The sequence below is a fragment of the Delphinapterus leucas genome, chromosome 20 (assembly GCF_059928025.1).
Source record: "Delphinapterus leucas isolate spDelLeu-1000000601 "Yukka" chromosome 20, BTC_Dleu_Yukka2, whole genome shotgun sequence".
In the NCBI taxonomy this organism is placed as follows: Eukaryota; Metazoa; Chordata; class Mammalia; order Artiodactyla; family Monodontidae; genus Delphinapterus; species Delphinapterus leucas.
Genome location: NC_143148.1, coordinates 51,413,826 through 51,441,804, shown reverse-complemented (window position 1 = coordinate 51,441,804; position 27,979 = coordinate 51,413,826). Strand labels below are relative to the sequence as shown.

The 27,979-nt window shown below is 44.4% G+C and overlaps 1 protein-coding gene across 6 annotated transcripts in view; it reads right to left on the bottom strand.

Annotated features, from left to right (window-relative positions):
* The window catches only part of WWOX (WW domain containing oxidoreductase), a 982,828-nt gene that overhangs the window by 666,196 nt on the left and 288,653 nt on the right, over positions 1-27,979 (bottom strand). For 5 of the 6 annotated variants that reach the window (XM_089902460.1, XM_089902458.1, XM_022583122.3 and 2 more), the window contains one exon: positions 27,715-27,979. In XM_089902460.1, coding sequence (XP_089758586.1) covers positions 27,715-27,979 — 265 coding nt within the window. The other variant, XM_022583121.3, reaches the window with a different exon arrangement.

Genomic DNA, 27,979 nt, shown 5'->3' with positions numbered 1-27,979 from the left:
ATCCTCTCCGGCCTCTAGAGTAGAAGGTAGACATGGCGCCTGGCACACCAGACGCTAAGAATGGAGTCTTGCTTCCCCAGGAGGCTGAGACTGTGCAGGGCAGGGGGTTGAGATCGGGGAGGGCTTATTTATCTCTGGCTCTCTCCGGAGTCAAACACGGGAAGAACTCTGGCATATAAGGAACTGAGAATCCAAAGTGATTTAAAACAAACAGGCAACAGGACGTCATGCAGGGCAAAGGCTCGCTATTGGTTCCTTTTCTTCTTGGGCGCACAGCTGGGCTGCATTTCCTAGCCTCTTACATTCCATAGATAGGTGCTACTCCCAGGTCTGGGTCTTAAAAACACCACCACACGTGGTACCCCACGCTCTTGCCTCTTCCACCAGCTTGAATGCAGACAACCAAGGTGGCCTCGGAAGCCAGATGCAGAAGACAGATGAACCATGGCATGGAAAGAGGCTGGGTCCCTGAGAAGCCACTGGGAGGAAAGCTGCCTGCTAATCCAAACGGCCACTTTGGACCTTACATACTCAAGAAATACACTTGACCGTGTTTGAGCTACTGTACCCATGTGGGCTTATTTTTTATAGCAGCTGGTGTTACCTTTATAATACAACAATCTCAAACTGAGATGTCTGTTAACGAGTCTCTGAGAACTTTATTGACATCTTTGGGGGATATTGGTTTGTTTTGGAGTATCTCTTGGTGTCACCCAGCATCACCTCACCCTGGCTTCTGGGGCTCACTCCTCCTGGAGTTTGATCGTCTCAGGAAAAGCATGCCTGATGACACTTCTGCCAACCAGGAGAGGGAAAGCACAAGCCCTTAGGTCCAGCCTGGATGTCCACGTGTGAGCTGAATCCACAGACTGTGTGTGTGAAGTCTTCAGAGATGTCTTAGCAGCCTGCTATTCTTGTAAGGTTCAGTTTTTCATATCTCTTAACTAGGCCCTTTTTATCAAGAATCCCTTCTGCACACTCCGTGATATGCTGCCAGGGGAAGTCTAGCTTAGTACTGAATGGGTGATTTATAACTCCATCACCATGCGGCATTGTGGAGCCCGGCCATCTCAATTTCAGAACCCTGGTCCCTTTTCTGTTTACTTCTTGTTTGCCTTCAGCCCTCCTCCAGGTGCTACTCTGAAGAGATGTATTTTGTAATGTACCTTCAGAGTATGGCGTTTGATAAGTTTACTCTGAGCCCTATTTTCCTTGTTCACCTGCTCCTAGATGGGAAACAAACTGCATAAGGAAAATGGCTTTATAGCACCAATCCTTAAATATTTTACAGGCAGGGATCTTGGTGGGTGGCTTGGAGGCTCAATTACTCTCCTCAGTAGAGGGTATAAATATCCCTGAGGGTTTACATGACAAAACCTCAGGGACTCCGAGCTACTGAACACTCTCAGCATTGACATTGGCCTCTGAAGCCTAAGACTCGATAGCATCCGAAACTGGAGAAAGCATAAGGGCAGCAGGTCTGCATAGGTGTTAAAGCACCATCTATCCATCTATCCATCCACCCATCCACTGAAAGACACGATAAAGAGTCGTCCAGAACTATTAGGTGTAAGACGTCATGGTACTGAAAGTTGCCCTCTTGAATATGCTTTTTGGGGGAAAGTACAGGGGGAAAGGGAAGTCGTTTCAAGCGTTAGCTACTTAAAAAGACAGAGCCAGAGCAGATATGCTGTAATGCAGCGTTAGGTGGCTATGGGTGTTGCGAAAATTGGAATATGGATTATAACGGCACGCCACTCTACCTCCCTTGATCCATCCACAACTTTCTGAAGTAAATGCTATTATCCCCATATTACAGATAAGGAAACTGAGGCTCAGGTTCAGCAACCTATCGCAGGTCAATTAGCTGGTATATATAGCAGACACAGGATTCACACCTGTTTTATCCCAAGCCCTGTGCTTTTTCCACTTCACCATGCTGTGTCCTCTAACTATCAGGCCACAGGATGACTGGTGAATACAGGGAAGAAAGGGCTCAGCATCCCTTCTGAGACGAGCCGAGAACACGCCAGGAACTGCATTCCGTGGAACATGTGGAAGCAAAAATGGGAACTTGGTTTGAACTTGGATGGGTGGTGCTCCAACATACAATTCTCCCTTCTGCTATTAATAATATGAAAAAAAAGAGTAAGGGAGCTGGTATGATCAGCAGACTTTCTGAAAGAGATGAGTTGTGACTGGTGGCTTAGGAAGGATCGGGGAGAGGGTGGACTTTAAGGAGATAGAAAAACAGATCAATAGATGCCCCTCCCCCCAATCCTCAATTTCTAAACCAGTATCGGAAACAAACAAAAAAGAAAATGAAGTCAAAGGCAGAGCCAGGGTGACTGGTGTCACTGGGTCTGAAGTCATTTTATATCCAGAAAGACAGGGGGCTTAGAATATTCCAATACTGTTCATAAAGTTATATGAAATATATTCTTCTACATTCAAAGAAAGGGAGGAAATAACTTTCAGTGCTATGCCTATTTCAAGCTTTTATCAGCACTCATTCCAGCCCCCTTTTTCCTTATAATTCTGAACAGAGGGAAAAGAGACATTAATTAAGCAAAGCTTTATCTCTTTCTACTCTAATGAAAGCCAAGTTACAATGATATTTTTCCCCAAGATTTTTCTCCACTTAATGAAGACATTATCCCCGAGTTCTCAAAGTCACTTTACAAAAGAGCATTCTAGAGACATTAGAGTCAGTTTAAACTAAAAAGTCTTTTGGAAGTCAATAAACAATTAAAGAACAACGAAAAGAGAGCCTTTGATGATGCCTCAGTCTAAAATCTTTAATTTCTGTTTTAATCTACGAGGTAAGTCCTGTATTCAAATATTCCTCACCTCTAGAACACAGTAAGCTTGAAACAAATGTTGGCTTTATAATTCTCTCCTTAAAATACATATGTATGTGTGTGTGTATGTGTATGTATATATGGGTGTATATATTTGCATATGTATATACATCACACACAAGCACATACATACACACCATATTAACACAGAGGTCTCCACTAGAAAGAGGAGAGAAAAGTTTCCAAATTATTTCCATTCTCCCTCTTTGAAAATTAAAAAAGAAAAAGAAAATGGAATCTTCGGCTTTGAAATTCATGACCAGATCAAAGACGACAACGCACACAGATTTTTCACAGTATACATTATTAACAACACAGGCAAACACATGACTGATCAATAGCATGGTTGAGAAATGATAAGGTAGGCACGTGTCCCCGATGCTCTGCACGTAACACCGCACGGAGCGCGGCTGGGTTCCCTGAGCTCTGTTTACCTGGGCATTACACACGGCCTGATCATTTCCTCCCTCCTATACAGGTGGCACCGTTCATCACAGACGGAAGTAAAGAAAAAAGGAAACAAAAACAGCTTAATCCGCCCCATTTGGCAAAATGTCTTTCTTATCTGTTACCCTCTCTTGTTCCTTATTCAGGTGAAATTCACCTACCATAAAATTAACCATGTTACAGTGTATAATGCAGTGGCGCTTAGCACATTCACAGTGTGTACAGCCACCCCCTCTATTTAGTTCTAAAACATCATCACCTCAGCAGGAAACCTCACACCCATTAGCAGCCCTTCCCTAATCCCTTTCCCCACCAGCCCCTGGCAACCACAAATCTGCAAAATCGGCCTCTATGGTTGTGCCTGTTTGGATATTTTACACACATGGAATCACATGTGATCATTTGTGCCTGATGTGTTAGCCTTTTTTATTTTAAAAATAAATTAAGCCTATCTGAATGCAACTCTGATTCTAAAGATCAGTTCTTCGAAAAGGAAAAAAATCCATGAAATATAGGCTACTTTAAAAAACACACTGATGACACTACTGGTGCCCACTGGTGATGGGTATTATTTAAGAAGGAGCATTTATATGCATAAAATAGATAAGCAACAAGGATTTACTGTGTAACACAGGGAACAATATTCAATATCATGTAATAACCTATAATGGAAAATAATCTGAAAAAAATATATATATATAACGGAATTACTTTTCTATACACTTGAAACTCACACAGTGTTGTAAATGAACTTCAATAAAAAATTATTTAATAAATATATGGGGATTTTATTACCAATACAGGTTACGTAAGTGGAAAATACTAACGCATTCCTGGAAAGCATGGTAAAGTAAGAAATTATGAGTCCATGTGGTTACTAGAGAAAAGGTGCATTACATGGCCCCAATCTTTGAGCTTCGGGTCATGGGATAAAACACATAGTTCTTTAACAAGTCTCTCCTCAGGGCCACTTAGGGAAACGGTACAGTAGCCTGAGTGGTTTATAGGTCTAAATCAGTATGACTTCCAACCCAGATTATTCATCAATTTAAGAAACAGGAATTTTTATAATTCTATTTCTCCTTTCCCTGATTTTCCTTACTGATGGTCCAAATACTTGTCCCCAAATCAGAATGGAGACTGCAGTGTCCATCTGTCCAACAAGGGGACTGAATGGAAGCCTGCCCTGAAACGAAAGGGGGAGGGGGACAGCCACTGTCAGACCTTTAGAGAAATGACGCCTCCCCAGGAAGAAAAGGGCAGGACCCCCTGAAATGAGGCGGTGCTTCTGTATTCACAGATAGAGGGGAAGTGCAGACAGACCGGGCTTCAGATCCTGGCTTTGCTGTTGACGCGGCTTCTGAACTACAGCTGTGTCACCTAGAGAATGGGGATTGACGCTGAGGTTAAGTGAGACAGGAGCACACAGTGAGCACGCAACACATCCCAGATTCCAGGGACTCTGGGCTATGCTCTCAATGAACTCTCTTCCTCCCTCCCTTTCCAGCTCGCTCCCTTGCTCCCCTCATCCCTCCCCACTACCTCCTCTCCCTCTCTCCCTTACTCTTCAATTCTGTTTCGTACTAGACACGCCAGAGTACCCCTCCGCCACAATGCTCAGCAATGAGCCTTACCTGTGAGCATTCTGTACGCCACATCTGTCTGCGATAGAGGAGCCAGAGCCCTGGCCAGGCTTCTGCTGGCATGGGTGTGCTCTGCTCAGCTTCATCGACTCCACGACAGGTCACTGCCTGTGTGTCCTAGGCTGTGACCTCCAGACCAAAAAGCTGATGAAAATGGCAGCTCGACCACCATTACAAACTGAGCACAACTGTCCTGAGGCCCAAAGGTCCATACTGGGAAACTGGGACGTTTGGCTCACTCTTTTTAATCATCCCAATGATCAACTGCAAACAGAAGCCCATTATAATAAAACGCTCCTTCAAACTCTTCATTCGACCATAAGTAACCAACCTAACACATATCAGCCTGGGGGTGAAGTAAGCATTAGAAATGCCAAGTTTCAGGGATCAGGGTAAGAACCCAATGGTAAGACTTCACCCAACAGATTCTAGGACCGCAGAATCAAAATTGAGTTGAGGGGCTTCCCTGGTGGTGCAGTGGTTGAGAGTCTGCCTGCTGATGCAGGGGACACGGGTTCGTGCCCCGGTCCGGGAAGATCCCACATGCCGCGGAGCGGCTGGGCCCGTAAGCCATGGCCGCTGAGCCTGTGCATCCGGAGCCTGTGCTCCGCAACGGGAGAGGCCACAGCAGTGAGAGGCCCGCGTACCACCAAAAAAAAAAAAAAAATAGAGTTGAGGACCTACTATGCACCAGGTGTGAACCTTGTCCGTACACACTGTCCCATTATCGCCTCTCACTTTTCGCTTCTAGGCATCCTGCCCGGTCTGACCCCACGTGACACAAAACAAATGACCAGTCATCTATACTTATCAATAATGACAGCTACTCGGCACGTCTGGACAATGCTAGAGAGCATCCTCTTTTACGAATTTAAACAATAATCATGCTGCACAGCATAGAAAAGTCTCCAGCCAGGTATACATTTGCAGTTGGACACCTTGCTTTTTCAGGGTTGTCCTTTCAGCCAGCCTGACATTTCACGAAGCATTGTAAAGAATTTCTTCAGGAGCCTTTCCCACAGATGGACACCACCTACGCGTACCTGGGAGGGCACCTCAACCAGGTGCACTGCACCTGAAATAGCCTCACGCGTCCTAAAAACGTCAATCTCAAACGCAAAATGCCTTGGTGCCACGCCTTTATCTTCTTTCCTGTTTTCCTCCTGGCACTGCAAGACCAAATCTGTTCCAGTGATCACAGGATTGCAGCGGGGTATGGATTTGACACCAGGCAAATACCTCCCCTTAGCAAAGGCAAATACAACAAAAGTTTGACAAGCCTCCAAGCCAGTGTGTATAAATGTCACTGCACCTGGGAAGAGGGGACATCCAAGGCCACTTATGGAATCCCGGTTCTCCCAGGGCGGTGGGTAAAGGCTGCCGTGGTGCCTTCCAAGGGGGACAAGCGCTGGGGCCCGAGAGAAAACGGCTGGGACGGGGCGAGACTCGGGGCCGCAGCCACAGTTTGGGTGCTCTCGGTGTGGCCTCTGCCTGGATCCTCGGAGCTAATCAAGGGGAAACATAACTGGTCCAGGCGGCGGGGTGAGTTTACAACAACTGACAGCAACTATAACATACGCCAGTTTGTATTGAGATGTTATTGCACCTTTCCAGTTCTAATCACCAATTATGACTCTATTACTCCTGCCTGGCAGTTCATCTGCTCCTGTCTCCGCTCAGGGCGACTTGCAGACGGACCTCTGATCTCCCGGTTCCACTCCAGTGAGCTCTCAGCACGGAGGCTGTCATCTGCAGACGCTGAAGACGGGAGGCCTTGCCTGGGCTGAGATAACTGTACCTGACCTTACAACAATTTACTAAGGAAATACCTGCTTAATAGCGGTGCGAGCGCAGCTTCCTCTATGCTCACCAAGGCCCTGCGAATTAGTGACAACGGGATAAATCTATGGCCGGCTCACCAGACACTTCATTAAATCACTGTTCTCTTGCCTTGTAGCGCGCTAATAGAATCACAGCCCTCGTTAGCTACTGAATAAAAGATCAATCACAGACTTTGAAAGCTCTTGCTACCAGTTTCCAGAGGAAACAAGCAGAAAGGAAAAAAAAAAAAAAAAAAAAAAGGAGAGCGAGCAAGAGAGAGAGATTCAGGATCGTCGCTGAGATTCTGAATGGTCTCGCTGCAAGTTGCTTCAATTACCTTTTCCACAACTGGCTCCAAGTGCAATACTCAGAGGAACTTGTTAAGCCTGCTTTCAAGAACGGCACTCTAATATATGACTGTTAGACCCTGGTCAAAAGTTCATAATGTGCATATGTAAAAAGGTACTAAATTGCCTGAGGGCTAAAACCAGAGGAGTTTAATTGTAGCAAAATGCTAAAAGTGGTCTGTTGAGGGTCCTTCTGTGGGGATGCTGCTGGCTCTGGCCGACTGGAGCACAGAACATAAAAGCCTTACGACAATATTTCCTTAAACGCTGGGCCAACTGCCAGCAGTTGCTATGGCATGAAGGTTGCGGTTAAAGAAAAACATTTTCCTCCCCTAAAATAAACAGAGTCTTAAGAACTGCTCCAGCCCGTAATTCTAAGGCGTGATGGAAAAAGGGAGGGCTCGATGATAATAAATAAGGGATCAGTCATAGGGCATGTCCAATCTCCTCGAGGTGTGTTTTTACACGGGGCACATGGAAGGGATTCAGGCAGAGCCAGGAAGGGTTTGGGGACTGTAAGGGGCTCTGATTTTGCAAACAGCTTTGCGCTGAAATGACAGCTGCTCCTGGCTGCCTTGCCCGTCACCGGGTGACGTGTACTCATGTGGGGATCCTCGCAAAGAGCCCTGTTTGGCTTGTCTTTATTTCGTCTTTCGTAACATGAGATCAAGTCCCAACGACACACAGCTGGCTCACTTGGATGGGTTTCTCCTGCCCAGAATTCTCTACCTTCTCAAAACATACTAATTAGCACCTCATTTGGATAAATGACGATACAAGAGCAGGGCATGGTGACTCAGAATGCTAGGAGGGCCTGTGTTAAATATAGGACACTCAGGGGAAACTAGGATTTGGTAGGTAGGCTTTCTGATTTGAAAGAATCATTTGTGAAAGTTAAGGTCGGCTTTCCATGGGTAGTGAATTCTTTAATCAAGTTTTATATATATATATGTGTGTGTGTGTGTGTGTGTGTGTGTGTGTATATGTGTGTGTATATATATATATACACACACATATATATGTATACATACACACACACACATCTCTCAGACATGAAATTCTACACATTTCTTGTAGCACCAAACTCACACAGAAGACAACACAGCAATAACCAGATGGTTTGACAACCACCAACGCTGGGCTGGATGCCTACTAGTGAAGTATGAAACTCGGGCTGCAGTGCTGGTTAAATATGTGGCGAGAATTTGGTAAACAAGATGAGCAACACCCATATCCCTACAGTTATCTGGGGGCCCAATTTCCTCCACATTATTCCCCAAGGAAAACATTTCCAAACTTGCAGTGACGTACCAGTGATGCTTCCTAATACAGCAAATTCAAAATTCAACTGGAATAAAGCATCCATTTAGTATTTACTGTCACCTGAATTGCTCAAGGATCCCTCCACCTTGAAGGTCCAATCCTTGCTACGTCACCTGGATTGGTTTGGAATACACTGCAGTTCATATTTTAAGACGGATCAAGTCTACTCTTTAGTTCTTGAAAAGGTCATCGGACAAGTCTGCCCTATACCATGCCAGTTTTCTCTCTGACAAATTGCAAACCTGAGTTATTCAGGCCAATGTTCTACAGAAGGAACAGGCAACTTCAGAATGCCTAGTTCAGTTTGATCTCTGTTCTATTCTCCAGCAGGTTTGGAGAAACCCATGCACTTGAAGCACTAGTATTCCAAGAGGAAAGGGCAGAAAAGGCCCAGAAAGAGTACACTGAAAGACGGCTTGTTGAATTGACAGCAACTGAGGAAAAGACAAAGCACAAAGTGCCCCCACTGCCATCAGCAATGGCAGCTCACTAATCCCCTCCATCCCTCGACTCCTCCCAGGCCGCGGGTCACACAGGTCAAAGGGCAGGACGGAACCCATCCTTACAATGTGTCTCTGTCCTACTCCTGACCACAGATGGTCCCAAAGGACAGAGGAGCAGGCCAGCTCCTTGGCAATATGTCACGCTTGACCCATAGGACCAAACCCACAAAATCAAGCTCAGCCCTGGGGTTAGGGATGGAACCCACAGAAGCCTTCGCATGCATGGGGAGCTAGTGCTTCCAGAAGCACTAAGACGCAAAGGGCAGGGCACACGCGTTTGGGTCAGACGCTCAGCTCTGCAGCTTACTTGCAGTAGGACTGAGGCCAGTCACTCAAGGCTTCCATTTCCTCATCTGTAAAATGGGTATAATAATTCACAACCCAACAGCCTCCTGTGAAAGTAAAGTAAGTGCAAGAACATATAAGAAATACCTGGCCCATTGCCTGACACTGAACAAATACTTCTTCTCTGCCCTCCCACACCACTGTGTAACTCAGAAAACAACCCAAAGGATACTCAAATGAGAAAACTCCAGACAGGACCGTCCTAAAATATGCTTGCCATTTTCAATATGATTTCAACAGGAAGCCATGTGGACTCTCTGGGGAACAGAGTATTCTAGGAATGACTTCATCTATCTAATAGTGTCACCCACGCTTAAGCGTCAATTTAAGTACGGGAACGAAGGAGACTCATTATACGCTAACAGTGTGCATTCAGGTGCAAGTTTACAAGCTGGTTACCCAGAACCCATTGAAAAGCATGACAATGACATTGGTGACTCGCTGCTTCCATTCTAAGCCAGCTGCTTAAAGACAAACAGAAGACTCCAAAGGCTACCTTGAGAATTCATGGGCAGCTTTTACTGTCTCGGGGTACCAAGCGACACGTCACCTGTGCTGTATGGATTTCCATTCCTACTTTGCTGCAAGTACATCCCAGCCCCACCCCAGCTCCCCATGTGAAACCTAAGAATGAATTCACACCAAAAGTCACAGTGAATGTGCTAAGTGACAGCGGAGAGGCCCAAGTCAAGAGGGTAAAGTGACATCCAGAGAAATGAGGGTGAATTCCTGCCGAAAATGCGACAGTCTAATACCATGTGTAAAAGGATATCCTAACAACAATAATAATAAACTAGCTCTGATTTTTCAAACCATCAGCAAAATGCCTATCACCCACGGATCAGGCCGCTGTGTGGATCTGGGTTTATGGGCACTACAGAAACACCGCCTGCTGCAGGGTTACCTTGCAGGAACTGCACGGCCTGACATTATGAGAATTCTGTGTCACCTCCATACTCGGGGGTCCCTGTGTTTAACTCTCTGTGCACCGCATGAGCCTGGAGTCCCGGGAGTTGCTGGTTTGCAGGTGAGCAAGTTCAGGCACCAGCCATGCTTGATTAATTCCCAGAGAGAGGAGGGAGCCAGCGTGGATATCTGGTCCCTCACTGCGAGAAAATGACTTGGGATTTACATAAAGAGAAACAACCAGGTATTTCTCTATGTCTTGAAGTATCAATACTTTCTTAAATGCCACTTTCTTGAACTTCCCCTACTGTGTCTGTCAATAAAATATGTGTATGGGGCAGGCAGACGTCTGGAATGATGGGAAATCTGCCTGTGGGATGCCTATACCACCCTACCTGCAACACATTACCTCCCCACCCCCACCCCGAACTTCAGTACCAACCCTGACAGAGGTCCCGGAGTTGTGTACTTTTGTCCTGGATGGACAGAAATTGCTGAAACTGACAGGTAAAACTTTCCAAAAGAAAACGGCTTCTAGAACTGAACAATGAAGATCTCTTGGGTATCAGAGCAACACCCAAGTTCCTATGCGGCTAAACTCTGGGTAATTCATTATCAAAAAAAGGCAAAATAAGAGCAAGCTAATCAAAGGTGGTTCTGAGATGGTCCAAAATCAGTTTAGAGGAGCTCTGTCACGCACCAATGGGTTTCATTATTCCATTATACACAACTTCTTGAGTTTCTAAAACTGAATCTGGCCATGTTTCATCTGTAACATCAAGCAGGCCTTCAGGCTGACTGAGAATGTAAACAAGCTACCGATACGACTGTAAAATACTTAGCTGCATTTAAACGAGAAGACTATCTGGGCAAACCTCAGCAGCCTTTAATAATGGCACATGCAAGTGCAGAAAGTAAAATGTGCCCCATGAAAAGCCACCGGAGATGGCTCAGGATGCCTCAGTTCACCCCACCACGCAAGCTGCTGGAGGATCAGTTCTTCCAAGGTCATCCGCTGGCCTCCATTTAAAAATACTATAATCTGTTCGTTTACTAATATTATCCCTCCAGGTTATAATTAACAGGGGCAACTAACCTGGGAAAACTTCAAGTAGTCAGGTAAGTGAAGTAAATTAAATACCGAGGTGACATGGGGAACGGAAATTGTTGGAAATGAAGTTTTTTCTAATCGGCTCAAGGCCCAGTAAGGATGTACTTATCAGTCCATCGTTCTTTTCCCCCATGTTCCACAAGCTAATTCCACCCCAGCCCACACAAGGGCGAAACGGAACGCCACCTATTGGCATCCGCCGGTACTCACGTAAGCTTATATATATGTATTTCTGTGTGTATATACATACATAAACACACATACATTTTTAATATCAGACTGTCTTTCTTACTACTAATGCTAAAAATTAGTTGATTTATATTCTGTTTATTTTTTTTAATGCTGCATAATGATATAATTTAAAATGACCACATATGCTCTAGATGTGGGATAAGAAAATAAGTAAACGTTTAAGTCAAATAATGCTATACCAATGAAACAAAACAACTGATTGGCAGGGAATGGGAGAGGGTGGAATAAATACTGTAATGGAATCTGTAGACCACGATGGACCAGATCAAGCTGTGCACAGTTCATCTCTGGGGGATTCCTCACTTTCCTCATCAAGAAACAAGGGACAGTCAGGAAAGTTCCCGAGTCCAGCGAAAGCTGCTCAGTTCATGTTGTGTTTATACGTCCCCCTCTGTGCTCCCCGTGAATGCTGTCAAAGCAGAGACTCTCATAAGAAGGGCTATTAAGATTTCCCAAAAGAAAGCTTAGCGTTTAGGGAATAAAAATTTGTGAATTTTTTAAAAAGTCAAGAAAAAGAGTTTTTGTATTTCCATCCACTACCTTTAGTGGAATTCACCCTCAGTCGATGAGGACAAACGTGTAAGTCACAAAGCAACACTTACATAGTAAAGCTCTGTACCCCAAGACCTGTAATTACTCATTACCTTGAAAGGACCAAGAGAACAAGCAGCAGATCTGGGCCAAATGAAAAAGCTTTGCATCGTTTTATTCAAGGTGGGGGAAATGGTATATTTGCAGAAGAACTTTTGCTGCAAAAAAGCGGGATAATCCTGCTTCAGAAGAGCCATGATCTGAGACCTGAGGAAGGGCCTGGAAAGGCCTTTAATGAGGCCCACAGTAACAAAACGAACAAAAAGGGGACAGACACACACAGGCAGAACATTACCAGTCGGTGTGAACATATGCCAATTCCGCTAAGCACAGAGCAGATTAAAATCATAGGATGGGCACACATCATATGGCATTCCGACATCAGATACACCAACCTTCCAGGGGCATCGTTTCAGACAGCGCTTGCAGAAATGCTGCCAGCCCACGAGAGGATGTGCATCTTTGCTGTTCACAATGCAAACAGCTCTTTACAAGGATGATCAGTCAGTGCTATGGGTGCTAACTCGATAGTTCCGTCATCAGATGGCATTGCAAATTGCATTACATATTTTAAACCGTGTTAACATGGTTTGTTAATGTTGGTACTCACTAACAGGCCACAGCTATTTAAATCATGAATAGGCATGATAATTTTTATACAAAGTATGGGGAAGTGACACACGTGGATATTCTAAAGGTTCTCTTCCTAAAATCTGTCTTACATCATTCGTTAATTGTCATCACCGAAAAGACAGAGCTAGATGTTCCGAGGACCGCAGGCTCACGATTCTAGTGATTATTTATTGAAATAAACAATGGACCTATTTGAAGGAAAAATATTTTATGTTAAAATACAGTCCCATATTGACTTCCCTCGTGGCGCAGTGGTTAAGAATCTGCCTGCCAATGCAGGGGACATGGGTTCGATCCCTGGTCCAGGAAGATCCCACAGGCCGCGGAGCAACGAAGCCCGTGTGCCACAACTACTGAGCCTGCGCTCTAGAGCCCGTGAACCACAACGACTGAGCCAGTGTGCCACAACTACCGAAGCCCACGCGCCTAGAGCCTGTGCTCTGCAACAAGGGCAAGCCACAGCAATGAGAAGCCCGCGCACCGCAATGAAGAGGGGCCCCCGCTCACCGCAACTAGAGAAAGCCCGTGCACAGCAATGAAGACCCAACGCAGCCAAAAATAAATAAATAAATAAAATCAAGAAAAAAAAATATGTATATAGTCCCATACTACCTCTATCAGATATCCTCAAGCAAGAATTTAACACAACTGCTTTGAAAAAGGTAAAAAAGAAAGGATAATGTTTTGTTACGCCTCAAATAAAACTTAACCATCAGGTAGTTTACTGTCCTTATTTGTTTATGCATGCACACGTACATAGGCACCTCAACAAATTCATACACAGATGTGTATATCCCATAGGCAGTCTTGCCCACTTATCTCCCATATTCAGTGGCCACATCAAAAGCTGTGTAGCATCATCATCTTACCACCAGCATCCATCAGTTTTAATATGAGACCGTGCAATCCCAAATCCATAGCCTGGACTGCACTCGAGCCTTTGCTATAACACTGATCCTACCTTGATTTAAAATTCGAAACTTTGTTCATCATGACTTTTTCACACTGATTTTGATTTTTTGGCAACACTGCACTAAAATGTTGCTTATCTTGATTACTGAGGTTTTTTTTTTTAGCACCCCCTTAAATTCTGTCCCTAGTCCTAGACTCGGCACTACGGTCGCTGCAGTCTTTTCTCCTTTTTGTGTTTACATGCTTGGTAAAGATGTCCATTCTACAACTTCATCTGACGACTCTCAGGTCTGCCCCCAAGGCAGAAAAGCACTGTGTGTCCAGTGGTGCCCATCTCCTGTCACCCTAATGTTCTTTACATCTCCAGCCCTTTCAACATAAGCACCCAGAGGCCAAGGAAAACGACTTGCTCTCTTTTGAATTTTCTACCCCTTAAGTCAACACACGCAGTACTCAATGAACGTTTATCAGATGAGACCAGACCGAACAATTTTAGAGCAGAAATTTTCAGAGGGGAGATTTTGATAGAGTGCATGGTGAAACCAATAGTGGCTGGTAAAAATGGGTCACAGTGAGCACTGTAAAAAGTGAAATACAACAAAAAGAACAGTAGAGGACACTGCCCATAGCTGGAGTACTATTTGGTAAAATTTCTGTTTCAGATACAGGCATATTATACACAGACAGACTTACATGGATATGCCTAAGCGTGTATGTACCGGTTTGCAACATAAAAAACCTGGGGAATAACCAAAAAAGTGTTTGAAAGACACTGTTCTGAAACAGCAGCAGGATCCCCTGATCTGTCATCTACCGCTCGCCCTGCCACGGCACAGAAAAGGCAGGAGTCCCAAAGTCATCAAAGTCTTTGGAAGTTTGAGAAAGAATCATATTATCAACATGTTCAGAGACCAGTCCTGAATAACTGAGAAACCCTACAGTGGACTCCACTGGAGTGGAATTGCTGCAGAATTTCTTAGGCATTAGCTAAGAAATGAATATTGGCCTTTTATCAAATGAATAACATTTTTCTGGTTGAAAGAACCATTACAAATATATATGAAAAAAATAGGTCCTGGTGAAAAGGATTTCATGAAAATAAAATTTTTTTAAAAACCAACCGCCTAACTCTCATTTGTACTGTTTAAAAACTCGATCAAGGTATTTAATTGACTTAATGGAATTCACCTTGTATTGGACCCCCATGGAAAAAAATTGATCAGTGTTGATATAGGTCTGATTAAAATGTTTTATTCATCAACAAAGAATTTTTTTAAAGCCTCAGGATCAAAATAGTATGCTGAAGTTGCTGGCTTTCGCTTCCTCTCCCCACTAGCAGACTGTCTAAGTGTACATGCCGATCTGCACGATGTAACAAACAAGCCCACTTACTGAGTCTTTACTGTCTGCTAGCACCCACGTGCATCGTCATCACTAGCTCCTCTTGTCTTAATAAACCATCTTCAGGTAACTGAATACTATATACATAAGCTCCTCACAAAGATCTATTTTAAGACATAAACAGCTTACTGGAAAACAACAGTGGGCAAAGGGGAAAGAGAAAAGTCGAGAAATAAAAAGACCAAAAAAGGAATAAATAAATATTTATTAGGACCTTGGAGAACTGTGATGAGATATAAACACATGCACAAACACATCCATATCGGATTAAAAGCTTACCATCCGGGCAGCTGGCATATTGCTGGATAGCTATCAATAACTAGTATTATGTAAATCGTATGGGAAAAAATGTAAAAAGAAAAAGGTGAAAACTTTCCGAAGTTCTGAAGACAGGCTGCTTTAATTTTACTTTTTTCAAAGGGTGTTGCGAAATCTCTTTCCCTGAGCACAGACAATACAGACATATGTCCAAAAGTACAGACCCAGATAAAGTTGCTTTTGGTCTGGTGTTATGAAGAGATTCAATGGAATATGCCTGTGCTTTGATATAAATCACTTTATTAATTCCTATCTGACCTGCTCCAAAGAAAGGATTTAAGGTGACTTGGGGAAAGAACAAGCACAGAAGAAGGTGAACAAAATGTATCAGAGTCATTAAAGACCAGAGGAAGTTGATATGCTACCATCAGCATTAATATGATCTGATAAAGCACAGAATTGGAATAGAAGCTCCGACAATACACGATGTTATAATTGCGTTATCAAGAGGAAGGCATTATGGTAGCTCCGGGGTCTTGCTTGGAGTTCAGACTTAAAGGGCATTTCTCAGGAGCAGCAGCTTGATATGTTTTGAGGCCGAATGAGAGCAAAGATCTTTGACAACAGCTTCCTATGTGTCCTTGGAAATCATTAAATTTCAGGAAAGTTCACATTAACCGGAAGGATACAAAGAAAACTAGACTGTGCCCCAGGGTTGAGCTGTGCCTTAATCCTCCAACGATCCTTTAAAGATGTGGGAACTATGTCCCCCTTTTACAGAGAAAAAGAGAACCCGAGGCCCAGAGAGGTAGTGTGACTTGCCCGTGATGACGAGGGTCACCAGGAGGAAGGGCTGGGATTCAGAGCCTAGTTTCTTCAACTTGGAAGCCCACGCATGGCCTTTCTGCTACAAGGCAAGGCATTCCTGTTTCACAAAACAGGTCAACATGCTCTCCTCAGCTCTACCCACCTCGTTCTGTTGGGAGTGTGCTGTGGGAACGGAATGAGTGGGCCGTGTCATGTGTTGACACGTGAGAGGTGCTCAGAACAGGGCTCTCGGCACAGGTGAGTCCTACTCGGTGTGACCTGCTGCTGCTGTTGTTCTCAGCTGCCCTGGTCCTCGAGGCCTACAGAACACACGCTTATTCAGGGAAAACTCACAGTCAATCCCCCAGCCTGCACACAAGACAGGTCAAATCTGCACATCACAGCCCAACATGGAGGCATGCCAGGTAGACTTGGCGAAGATAAGCTAAATTTTTAATTTTGTTTTTGACTTTGGCTTTGGCTGGAAAAGACCTTCGCTCTGGGTTCAAGTACAAAGCCGACCGAGACGAAGCGACGTTGGAAGATGTTATGCACGAGCTTGAGTTTAAGCGGAAAGCAAATTGCAGCAGAGAAAAGACCGTTCCAGGTTCAGGATAAAGGAATCTGGTGTGTTCCCCTACTTTTCATCCACAAGAAATATGCCAGCTCATTTCCAATGGTTGTAACAGAGGGAATAAAAAGAGAGGAAATCTATATTATTGTCACGACTGGATATACTTCTTTGAAATAAGTTGCTTTTTTTTTTTTTTTTTTTACTTCTAAACCTCTTCTCAATGCCTTCTTTATAGGAAATGCGCCCAGGGTTAATGCTGAGATTTCAGCCATTCTACCCATTACTTGGTCTTTGATGGTTCTAAAGAGTCAACAAAGAGACAAATGGCACATAGCACACACCCAAGGCAGCCAGGGAAGTTATGTTCTAAGAAGGAAGAACAGACTGACTGCATTCACCTGCCTAGGAATATTAAACTATCCCCCAAAATTCTAAAGTTCCCAGATTTTACAGGTTTTTTTTTTTCTTCTGAAGAGTGAGAATACTAAGAAAACATTAGGAAGGTCTCAGTAGTTGATATACAGTATTTTTTTTGGATCTCGCAAATAGACTTTTTATAACTTTTCTGTGAAAGGAGGGCCTCCCTGGCTCAGATTACTTGGACACTCGTACTGTTTATTCTTCCCTTTTTTGAGCAGTCAGAAGAGATTTCTCTCAGTACTTCAAATAAATAAGATATCCAGCTGAACAAACACCATGCACTCCTGTGGATTACTTTGGCTTCATAAAGAATATTTCACTTTCTTTTTTTTCAAACATGTAAATGATTAAAGAGACCCCATCATATGAAACCCAAGGAAAAAATGTATCAAGTGATGTAGATTCTATACATGGTAGGAGATGGAGAAGCAAAAAGCCCCAGCTGGGGAAAAGGGCATGATCTTTCACAGGGGAAATTAGAATATTACTAAATAAGATATTTTACATATCATACATCTTAACAGGAGTGGCTTTGTAACGTGAAAACCAAACTGCAGTGTTCAAGATCAATCTCTTCTTTTCCGAAAACAGCAAAATACTAGTTGTTTTTCTTTCTTTCTTAGATTCCTACTTAAAAACAGATCCCAAAACTACAACAACGACAAAAATACAGAGTCTGGAATAAGAATAATATCCCACGTGGGATGTGAAATGATTGGTGAGCCTTATCTACCTTTATGGCTTAAAAAAAAAAAAAGTACAGGATCTCTGGACAATTTTTGAAACTCAAAATTCAGCAATAGGTGTTTCTTTAGAGAGAAAATTTGGGCCACTCATGAACATGGCCCCCTCTCAATACTTGACTTGAGGAAACACAATCCATACGTTTCTTTATTCTTTTCATGAGACAAAAATGCATAAACAGCCATGTATTTTTTTAAATGGTTGCATCTGGTACCTCTCAGCCCAGAAAGAGGAAAGACAAGAATGCAGAAAGGATGAAACAGGAGAACAACAAGGCAAAGACACAGGCATCAGTAACGAATGCTATGGCTTAAGGCCAAGAACCAGCAAGACCTATGAGTAAATCTGCCACCAGACAGCTTACCGAAAGGCGCACACACACACACACACACACACACGCACACAAAAGACTAAAACCGAATTTGAAAAGTGTGGTAGGCAGCCTCTAAGCCGCTATGCTCCCATGTTTCCTAGTACTGACACCACTGTGAGATCCTCTCCCTGTGAATGTGGATCACACCCACTGATTTCCTTCTACCAAACAGAATGGACTAAAGTTATGAGATATCCCTTCTGGGGTTTGGTTACACAGGGCTGTGACTCCAAAGAACCGAGAGAGAGGCCCACGGCTAAAAGGCAGAGAGGAAACAAAGTCCTCAGTATTCTAGGCCATAAAGAACTGAACCCTGCCAACAGGCCCACAAGCTTGGAAGTGGGCCCTTCCCCAGCTGAGCCTTGAAACGGCGACAGCTGGGCTGACACCTTGACTGCAACTCACAAGTTGACCCTAAAGCAGAGAGGCCGGGTTCCAGACCCACAGAAACTGGGAGATAAGCAGAAAGGGTGTCACAAAAGGGCACAGGCTGAAATAGCCGCTTATGAGGAAAAACACTCTGATATGTTGGATCAGCGTCCACCCTGATTCGACCCTCTACTGCTTCACTCTCCTTCTCCCGACTCTGGCGAGGCTGGATAGGTCTGCATTTCACAAACCGTATCCCCGCATGCTCCATGCTCACAAGTCAACTGCGATGCAGTAAGAGTTGCTGAAAGTTTGGAACCTGGGATCTGAAAAAGGCACAGAAGAATTCTGCAGCTGAAACAGTACCTTTGGAATCTTCTAGGCTGGTCATTCCCAAGTGTAAGCCCAACATTTTCAATACTGAGAACAATGGCCAAGGGAGCAATGAAATGGTTTTCCCTGAAGTCGAATGTACTCAACTGAAAGGGCTGCTTTCTGTCCCACCATCATGTCCTGCCTACAGTTTCTGGCGTTTAAATGTCTATTCTTTTACAAAATTATGGTGACAGTCTATGGTGGTGGGTTTGTCTTTCATCCAGAGTTTTCAGAATAAAGCATATGAGCCTGCACTAGTCTCCTTTTTGAAAAATTTCCTTTCAAATTACACTGTAAAATCCAAAACCCATGGGACAACTAATCTTGGTTAAACGACTCATTTTACAGATAAGAACAGGGAGGCCCAGAAAGGGGATATGACTTGCTCAGAGACACACAACTGCTTGATTACAGCAAACTCTAAAACTACATTCAGAAAGACAAGATACAAAGATGTAAACCCACGAGCGTGGAGCCTGGCACTTAGCAGGTCCTCAGGGAAGATGAGAATACATCTTCCACTGATGTTCAACATATTCGTCCATCTCAGTGTAGTAAGAAGGGGAGGGTGTAGATTTCAGCTTCTGAACAATTCGGAACCCCAGATTCGAGTTCTCCTTATTGCCGCTGGAAAAACACTACCTTCCGCCTCACGAGGAAAAATCAACATGTCCGGTGAGTTGTAAGAAAATCAATGTTCACAGAAGAAACGTCTCAGAAACATCATCGCAGGGCAACACCAACTCCTGGCATGTGTTTAACCGTGCTGGCCTCCGATATCGAAACTGTGCGGCAGCCAAAAATCATCGGAAAGAAGTATGAAATTGGAGAAAAGGAAACTGGAGGGGGAGGATCAAAGAAGCCTCCACCAACTTAAAAGTAATAAAAGAGCTAGGAAGAGAGTTAAAAAGAGGCAATGCATTACCCAAGAGCCAACGGGGATGCAGAAGAAAAGGAAACGAGGAAGATAAAACTAGGGGAATCTCAAATCTTGGTTAAGTGTTCATTAAAAAATTTGTCACACGTATTAAGGCCAGATAGTCATTTCTTTCCCCTTCTCAGGCACTCATTCGGGAACAAAGGCCCAACCAGACTTAAAACACAGAAAGGCAAGGCAGAGAAAAATACAGCCATGAAGAGCCCTGGCCTCACAAAGCCAAACATACTTTCCTCCTCCTCTTTGTTTCCAACAAGAAAGGGGGACTCTTTCCTCAAAGCTAAGGGGTACTTAAACAGGCCGCCAGGAGGGCTTACATTATGCACTGTGGGTCCAGGCCTGGTCACCATTCCATATGTTGTCCAGCTCTTACTCGGGGTTGTATATGGTTTTTTCATGCCTAATATTCACAGGGAAAATTAGACCTTCTGTGACAGACACGGGGCCGTCATTAGGGGAATGGGCATTTCCAAGCAATGGGAAGTAACACAGCCCTTTCCTTGTGTGAAAAAATGATGATGATAAACACACGTTTACTGCCCATCCAGCCTACTCTGAATGCTATACACTCATGATCTTCTACTCTCAACACATGTCAACAAGAGCAATGCCAGTGAGTGTTTATTGAACATCTAGCACATTCTGGATGCTACACATTCATGATCCCGTTCAATTCTCAACACGAGCCCATACACACGGATGTTAGCCAGGGTTTGGAATGTGCCCGAGAGTTAGCGTGGGACGGAGCTGGGGTTGGATCTGAGAGCTGCCCGGCTCTAAAGTGTTTCTTTCCCACGCCTTGCTGTTCTCCTTACGCATCTTCTCTCCATACTCACACCACTGGGTGGATCCCTCATGTCTCCCCTGACCAGGAGTTCAGGGGCGGGGGGCTGGGTTCTGACCCCATAGACCAGCTGTGTGACTCTGGGGGCAGGGGATCCCCCTAGCCTCATCCGTTTCTGTACCTACACATTCTGAACTGCAATCCCCTGCCCACCTCAGAGAGACTCATGAAAAAGAATGGATTCAAGACTGTCATTCATTAAGCACCTAATCGTCTTTCGTTTATTTATTTACAAGTATTTACTGAGCACGTACCTTATGGACCAGGGATACAGCAGTGTGAAGGCAAAAACAGCACTTTCACTATAAACACAAAACTACGGGAGTTGTTTCTCTAAATTGCATTCCTGTTAAACGTTACGAAGGACAAATTCTGGGGTCCTTCATTCATTCCCCTGGCACGTATAGATGGAGCGTTATGACACGACAGACAGTATCACACGATAAGCACTGGCTCTTATGAGAGCACAGAATGGAGGGTCCTGACCAAGTCTTCATCTAAGGAGGCTTCCTTGAAGTGTGATGTTTGCGTTGTTTTGAAGGATGAGCAGAAAGTAACTAAGCAGGGAGGGAAAGGTGTGTTCTAGACTGAAGGGCAGTGCACTTCAGCAACCTGGAGAAGGAAGGAGAATGGCACCAGAAGTGGCTTGAGGTAAAGCTGAGTGAGTGGAAGGGGACCAGATAAGGCCAGGTGCCTCCCATTTAATTCTTACTTGCTTTCACAATGACCCTATAACACAGACAGCATTCCCATTAGATAGATGAGCAAGCTTTATGTACACCTGTTCAATAGGGCCTGCTCAAAAGCCATTATCCTACCCTTTCTCCTTGCCATCAGATCTTGCCTCCCACCCTGGAAACACAAAATGCCAAAATGCACTCTTCCAGCCTCCCTTGTACCCAGGATCTGGACGGGTGGCTCAATCCTGGCCAGTGGGAGCTGAGAAGTCTACGAGGGAGGACAGTTTTGAGAAAGAATGTTCTCCTCCTTGATAAAGGAGGAAGGCATGCAAAGAGGGGCCTCATCCCTCCCACCCTTACTTCAGAGTTTATCACACAGGATGCAATGGCTGGTGTTGCTGCAGCCATCTTATAATCATGAGGAAAAAGCCAAGACAATCACAGAGGAGCTGCCTAAATATTAGCTAAAGAAGCCCCTGGCTGCCTAGGGACTTCTGGATATATGAGAAAAACAAACCTCTGATACGCCAACAACCACTTTTAAGTGGGTGTTGAGTCACAGTCCAAAACATCTAAACTGATGATAGAAAATGAGCCTGAGAGAGGGTGAATCATTTCAAAATTACACAACTAAATAAAAGAGGGGAAACCTGAATTTTGAACACATGCCTAATGATTCTAAATCCTATGCTCTTTTTTCATTAGACCATATCCCTTAGACTTCAAATTGGGCAAACACTGCAAACCTTAAAGCTCTGGACAGAATTGAGAGATGATGAATAAAACCAATGCTAATGATAATCCTGGAAAGTAACAAGAATGTTTGAGGCTACGGGGATGTGGCTTCGGCGAGGGGAAGAAGCCACCGTGGAGGCGGGGGGGGCGGGGTTTGCAGAAAAGCCCACGTGTGGCCCAACCACAGAGAGGTCCTAGGAGTCTGGTTTTCTAACATATCTGGCCTGGCAAGGACAAGGCAGCCAGAGAATTCAACCCTCACTCAGGAGTCTCAAAATATTTAGATCAGTGAAGAATATGCTGAAATTTCCACTTTGAAAATTCGATTTCCTCCTCCCTACGCAGAAAAAGGCCCCCGCTTTTCTACTCCAATGTACCAATAAAGATTCAGACAGGGAGTTCTGTCCTTGATAGTGTCCAGAGCGTAGTCAGCTGCAGGTATTTAATGGGGAGGGGTAGGGGGAGTATTTTTCTAAAATACTTATTTAAAGAACAAATCAACATCTATTATCTCCTTCATTATGTTTTAAATTGTACAACTATAAATCACCCTGCAGCGGGTTATTCAAGGGCAGAATTACCAGGCTTGGCTTTCCCGAAGGTTAGAAGAACGACACCGTGTGCTTTTTCTAGCTATAATTTATAACTGTGCAACAGAACCAGCATTGCAGGCCCATCCATTAGCAGGGTAGCTGCGCATCTGTTAAAACTCACCACAATGACTGGCTTTGCGCGGCCCCAGGAAACGTAACCCAATCGTTTCAGAAGTTCGACAAACTTGAGCCGTTGTTATTTTCTTTTTTAATGTAAAACGATTTGAAAACGCGGTTCCCTAAAACATCTGCTAAGCTCTTGCTACCCTAACACATGATACTCTTTCTACCGTTACCTGCCATCGCAAACATCTGGTTGCACAAAACACGCTAAGAGGCACGTGAGGGGGCTCAGCTTCAAATTTACATACTGACGGCAAAAGGCTGGCGTGGACCTAGGAACTTGAGCTAAGACGTTGTTTACCAGCACTGCAAGTGTACGCGGGGGAGAAAACGGGGAGAGGGTTCATTTCATGAAGGTGCTTTCAAACATTTTAAAAAGGAGACACAACCACAGGACTGGATCAATGTGGCAGCGGCGGTGGTATATTTGACAGAGAAAATGAACTTGGACAAGTAGCTGGCAGAGGGTCTGCCAGCTGATATTTCATTTTCTTGAACAAGTTGGCTAAGTTCCCTATGCGTTTTAACTGCAAAATAAGGGGAGTGATTCTAACGTCAAACCTGCTGAAAGCAATAAATGAAGACATATATGCTGATACATAAAGCACAATGCCTGGCCTTACCTGCCAAGCTGCATCTTACTTGGGTGCATGGCAACAACAGCAAATAGACAGACCCACCTTTAAAAATCTCCCAGATCACCAGATAATACAATATGTCTGATTTTGTGAAATAAGCCCCAGAGGGTAATACGTATGTATGAATACATTACGTACACTAACATACAATATATATTAGTGCATCAATATGCAAAATGTAATTTTAGAGTATTTAAATAAAAAGCAAGCTAGAGAGATGGGAAAATAAGCAAATGACACACATAAGATGGATGTCACTTCATAACTAGAAAGCTTCCAGCAAAGTTCAGTTTCCTTGAAGATGTTGCACAAGCAGCTAAACAATACTTAAGACAATCCTATTCCCATTTTTATCTATTACTTTAATTTTATTATAAATTGGAGGGAAGAGGGAAAAACGCTTTTCCCTCCGAAACCCCCATATTACCTGTCCTGACCTCTGTACCACAAGAGGAAGAAGTGTCAGAGACACGGCTCCACCAGTAGGGGTCACTGTGCTGAGAATTAATCCCTAAGAGTTTCTCGTTAGTGATTATTATACTGCAGGCGGGCAAAATGGAAAAATTAATTAATTTCAAAGTGATAATGCATTTACAGCAACAATTAGAAATGTATAACTGTAAAAGGGCAACATTTAAAAGATTACATTTAATAAAGTTGCACAAGAATATCCAATTGTAAAATTACTGATCTGCCACAATATTCCTTAAAGAGGCACTTAAAATAGCCTGACTCCACGAAGGGTGACCTAATTACTGTAACTAAAATCACCGCAGTCACAGCAAGTCACAGCAAATAAAAAACGGACGTTTGTATTAGAATACTGCTGTTTAATACTTCAGGGAGTCGGCTACAGTGGAGAAGGCAGGCAGGGCTCCCGGGCACAAGGCTGGCTGTGTGTCTTGTTTCCTTGACCTTGCGCAATGGAATGCACACTCCAGCAACCCTCAGGTCAAAAGGAAAATGCTTTGTCTGAAGTGCAAGGCAGAAAGGGCAAAGATGAAGCACAAACAGAACACTAGCCATTGGGAGACGGGAACCCTGAATCTATGCTCAGGTTCTCCATGAGCATTTAGGATCCAACTCCTACACGGGGTGGGAAAGGGGATGCAGCCACATGGCTTAGGTCCAAAAACATGTTTGCATTAAAATGGCAGAAGTGCGCCCTTCATCCACAAAACAATGCCTTGTCACGATGGAAGCAATGCCAAGCCCTGTATGGAAGGACAGAACATGAGGTTGGATCTGTAGTTCAGTCTGTCCTACCAGTGAAACAGTAGATCCCAGGTCTATACTGGTACAGAGTTCTGTCCCACATACAGAGTCCTACATTTTCGTCAGAGAAGTGACTGGCCGTGAGTTTGACAAGTCCAGGGCTCCCGTTCCATCTCTTTACAAACCTCAGTCGTATGGAACTCTGGGGTCTAAGAAACCCCACCAAATACCTAAATGTATAAAGATATGACAGACCGTGAATCCATTACTGTCAATCCTCATGCCAACCTTTATCGCCATTTTGGTTACGAGGGAACAAGCTCAGAAGGGTCAAGTGTCTTGCCCAAGCTCTCCCAATTCCAAGGGTAAGGGCTGGGGCTTGACCATGAGGATCCTAAGCAAGAGAGTCAGTAGGTCCACTGTCCCAGGCAGCAGCTTTCTCACACTTGCCACCACCAGGAAGTCATGTCAAATCCCTTTTCTAACACAGGCTAAGGGTTTACATCCCCTGCCCTTTTATGGAACATTCCACCACTGCCAATACAACTTAACCAAATCTGGGGGGTCTTTCGGTGACGTCTCCACTTTTCTCCAAACCTTCTCAAGGGTTATCTGCTCATTTCCCCAAACCCCCCTCTCACCCAGGGCCACAGACACCAGTTCTTGTTTTATATGTTGCCCAAGACTGCTCCCAGCAAGCACTTTCCCACTGCGAGCACTGGGGACCAGGCTGGGGGGTGGCCGAAGCCTCTGTACACTGGCTGGTGAAGGAGGAGGAAAGAGCCACTTAGGCTGGGCATCAGGCATCACTGAGACCAGATCCCGGTGTGGTGCGCATTCAGTGGGGAGCTTCTCCTAACTCCCTGTGCTGCCCAGCTGTATGGTGACACTCCCGTCTCAGTTTCCAACTCCACGCTCTTGTTTCCCCGTTGGCCTGAGTCCCGACTATAGTTACCAGCCAAACAACAATATTCTGTGATCCCAACACGGTTGCCTGCCTGACTTAATTTGCTGGCGCTTTCAGAAATCCTCGTTACATCCAAGGAGCAGACAATCCAGCCTGACTTGGCTAAACTCGTTTATGTGTTGTGTTCATGTTAACTATTAGACAATGATCCCCTCCCCAAGAAACAAAACCATTCACTCCACCTTTTACTTTCCCAGAGCTAGTCTTCTTCTTCCTCCCACCTGCCCTTGTGCAGGGTTTCTGAGCCCTGTGGTCCCATCACTGAGTAAGAGTGGCTACCATTTTCCATCAACAAGCCTTCATCCACTGGAGACCATACCCAATGGGGACATGGTTTCACCACCCGCCATCACAGTCCTTGTAGTCACAGCCCCGCCTCAGTTCTTTCCCACCACATTCCTGTGATTAGAGAAATTCCAGAAGAAGAAAAAGCAAGACTCTGATGTCACATAAAGGAGTTCCTTGGCTCCCACCAATGATCAATCACAAGTGAGAAAATTCAAGAGCCAGAGATTACAAATCACACGCGATGATTGGGCTGTTGGTCTTGAAGGTACAGGGCCAGCAGAAAATGAGAAAGGATGCTGTCCACTCCTCACCCCCTGCATAAACTTGAACAACAACTCATCCATGGTACTGTCAATGGCACTGACACCAGTCCAAGCCCATATTCTCCCTTATCATCTCTACTGAAGGACCTAACTTAAGACAACGAGCGGAAATCATGGTCAAAGATGTCCTCGTGGAGAAGCTACTCTCACGCAATCATGGACAGCCTGCCGATGGGGAAGCTTCAGAATCCTGGGACACACACGCTTTCTCGTTTTCCACCGGCCTTGGCCTTGGAGAACTGCTCTCCAGAGACTCTCCCACTTCTTCTGTTCTTTAAGTATTCACCTCTTGGGTTAAGCCTATTTGCTTTGCATAAGAACCATCTGGTTGATGAAGATTAAAAAAGCACTTACTTACTTTCTCCTAGGCAGGTCAAAAGATTTTCCTTGCAGTTTTAAAAGCCATCCACAAACATGAAGCTCAATGAGGGTGGGTGGGAAGGGCTGCAGGAGAAGGCAGCAGACTGTATTCAGAGGCTATGGGATCATTTGCCCAGAACATTGGAGGTTAATGACTTGACTTTTGTTACTCCTAAAAGCCAAGGTGTTTCTGAGGATTACACGGTAGGTTTGGTTAACTGGAATACTGGTGTCCACTAAATAGGAAAACATTTTTTTAAAGGCCTGTGTTTTAGAAAAGTACCATACCAAATATGTTGTGTAAAAATGTGCATTCTTCATTCAAATGACTTCCTCCTCAAACTTCTTTCAGGGAAGAAGTTTCCAGATACAGTTGTTATAGGACCATCAAAAACAGAAAGAACTTCACACTTACCTTTGCAAACATGTCCAAATCTAACCACAGTCGTGTGATTCACCCAAAAGGACTTACCTTTGGAGAAGTAAAGAATAAAGTGCACCTGTAGCCCAACAAAAGGATTTTCCAGGAAAGGTTTACACCCATTAAAAGAAGAATTTAGAACAACAGATACAGATTCTCAATGGAAACAAAGGAATCACATCTGCTAATAATTCAAAAGGCATGAATCCATGTCATTCACCTACTAACACAAAACACAGTTTTGAAGGACTGTGCTTACTGAAACAAAAAAAAGTACATCGAAAGCAAACAAATCATCTCCATGAAGACGTTCAGCCACATATTAACACAATACTGAAAGAGCACATCTTCTCTCTGGCCCTCCAAGACACCTCTAGAGAAACAGATGCAATCTAAAGCCCACTGAAATGTGTCCAAGAGCCCTAATAAGCCTGATGCTGTGATGATCAAAACCAGACTCAGCCTCACAAGAGGTGAGAGGCGCAGAAGGCACGTGTGCCTGGGTTTCTCTAGGACCCTTTCCGTAAAGGCGCACTGGAGGTGTCTGCGGCGGCGGCGGCGGCAGTTCACTTACCATGGACTTGGTGAAGGGTCTGGCCAAGGTGAAGAGCAGCGTGTACACCCACCAGCCTCGATGCAGGGAGGAGTACATCATGTTCCCGGGGTGCACCGCGTTCGACGTGACCCCACGCGGGGACAGGCGGCGGTGGAGTTCGCTGGAGAAGAGGATGTTACAGAGTTTGGACCGGTTGTAAGCCAGCATGGCCCAGTAGTCATTTTTCGATGGAGAAAGGCGGCTAAAGTCTAGTTTTCCAGAGGAATCATTAATATCTGTAAAT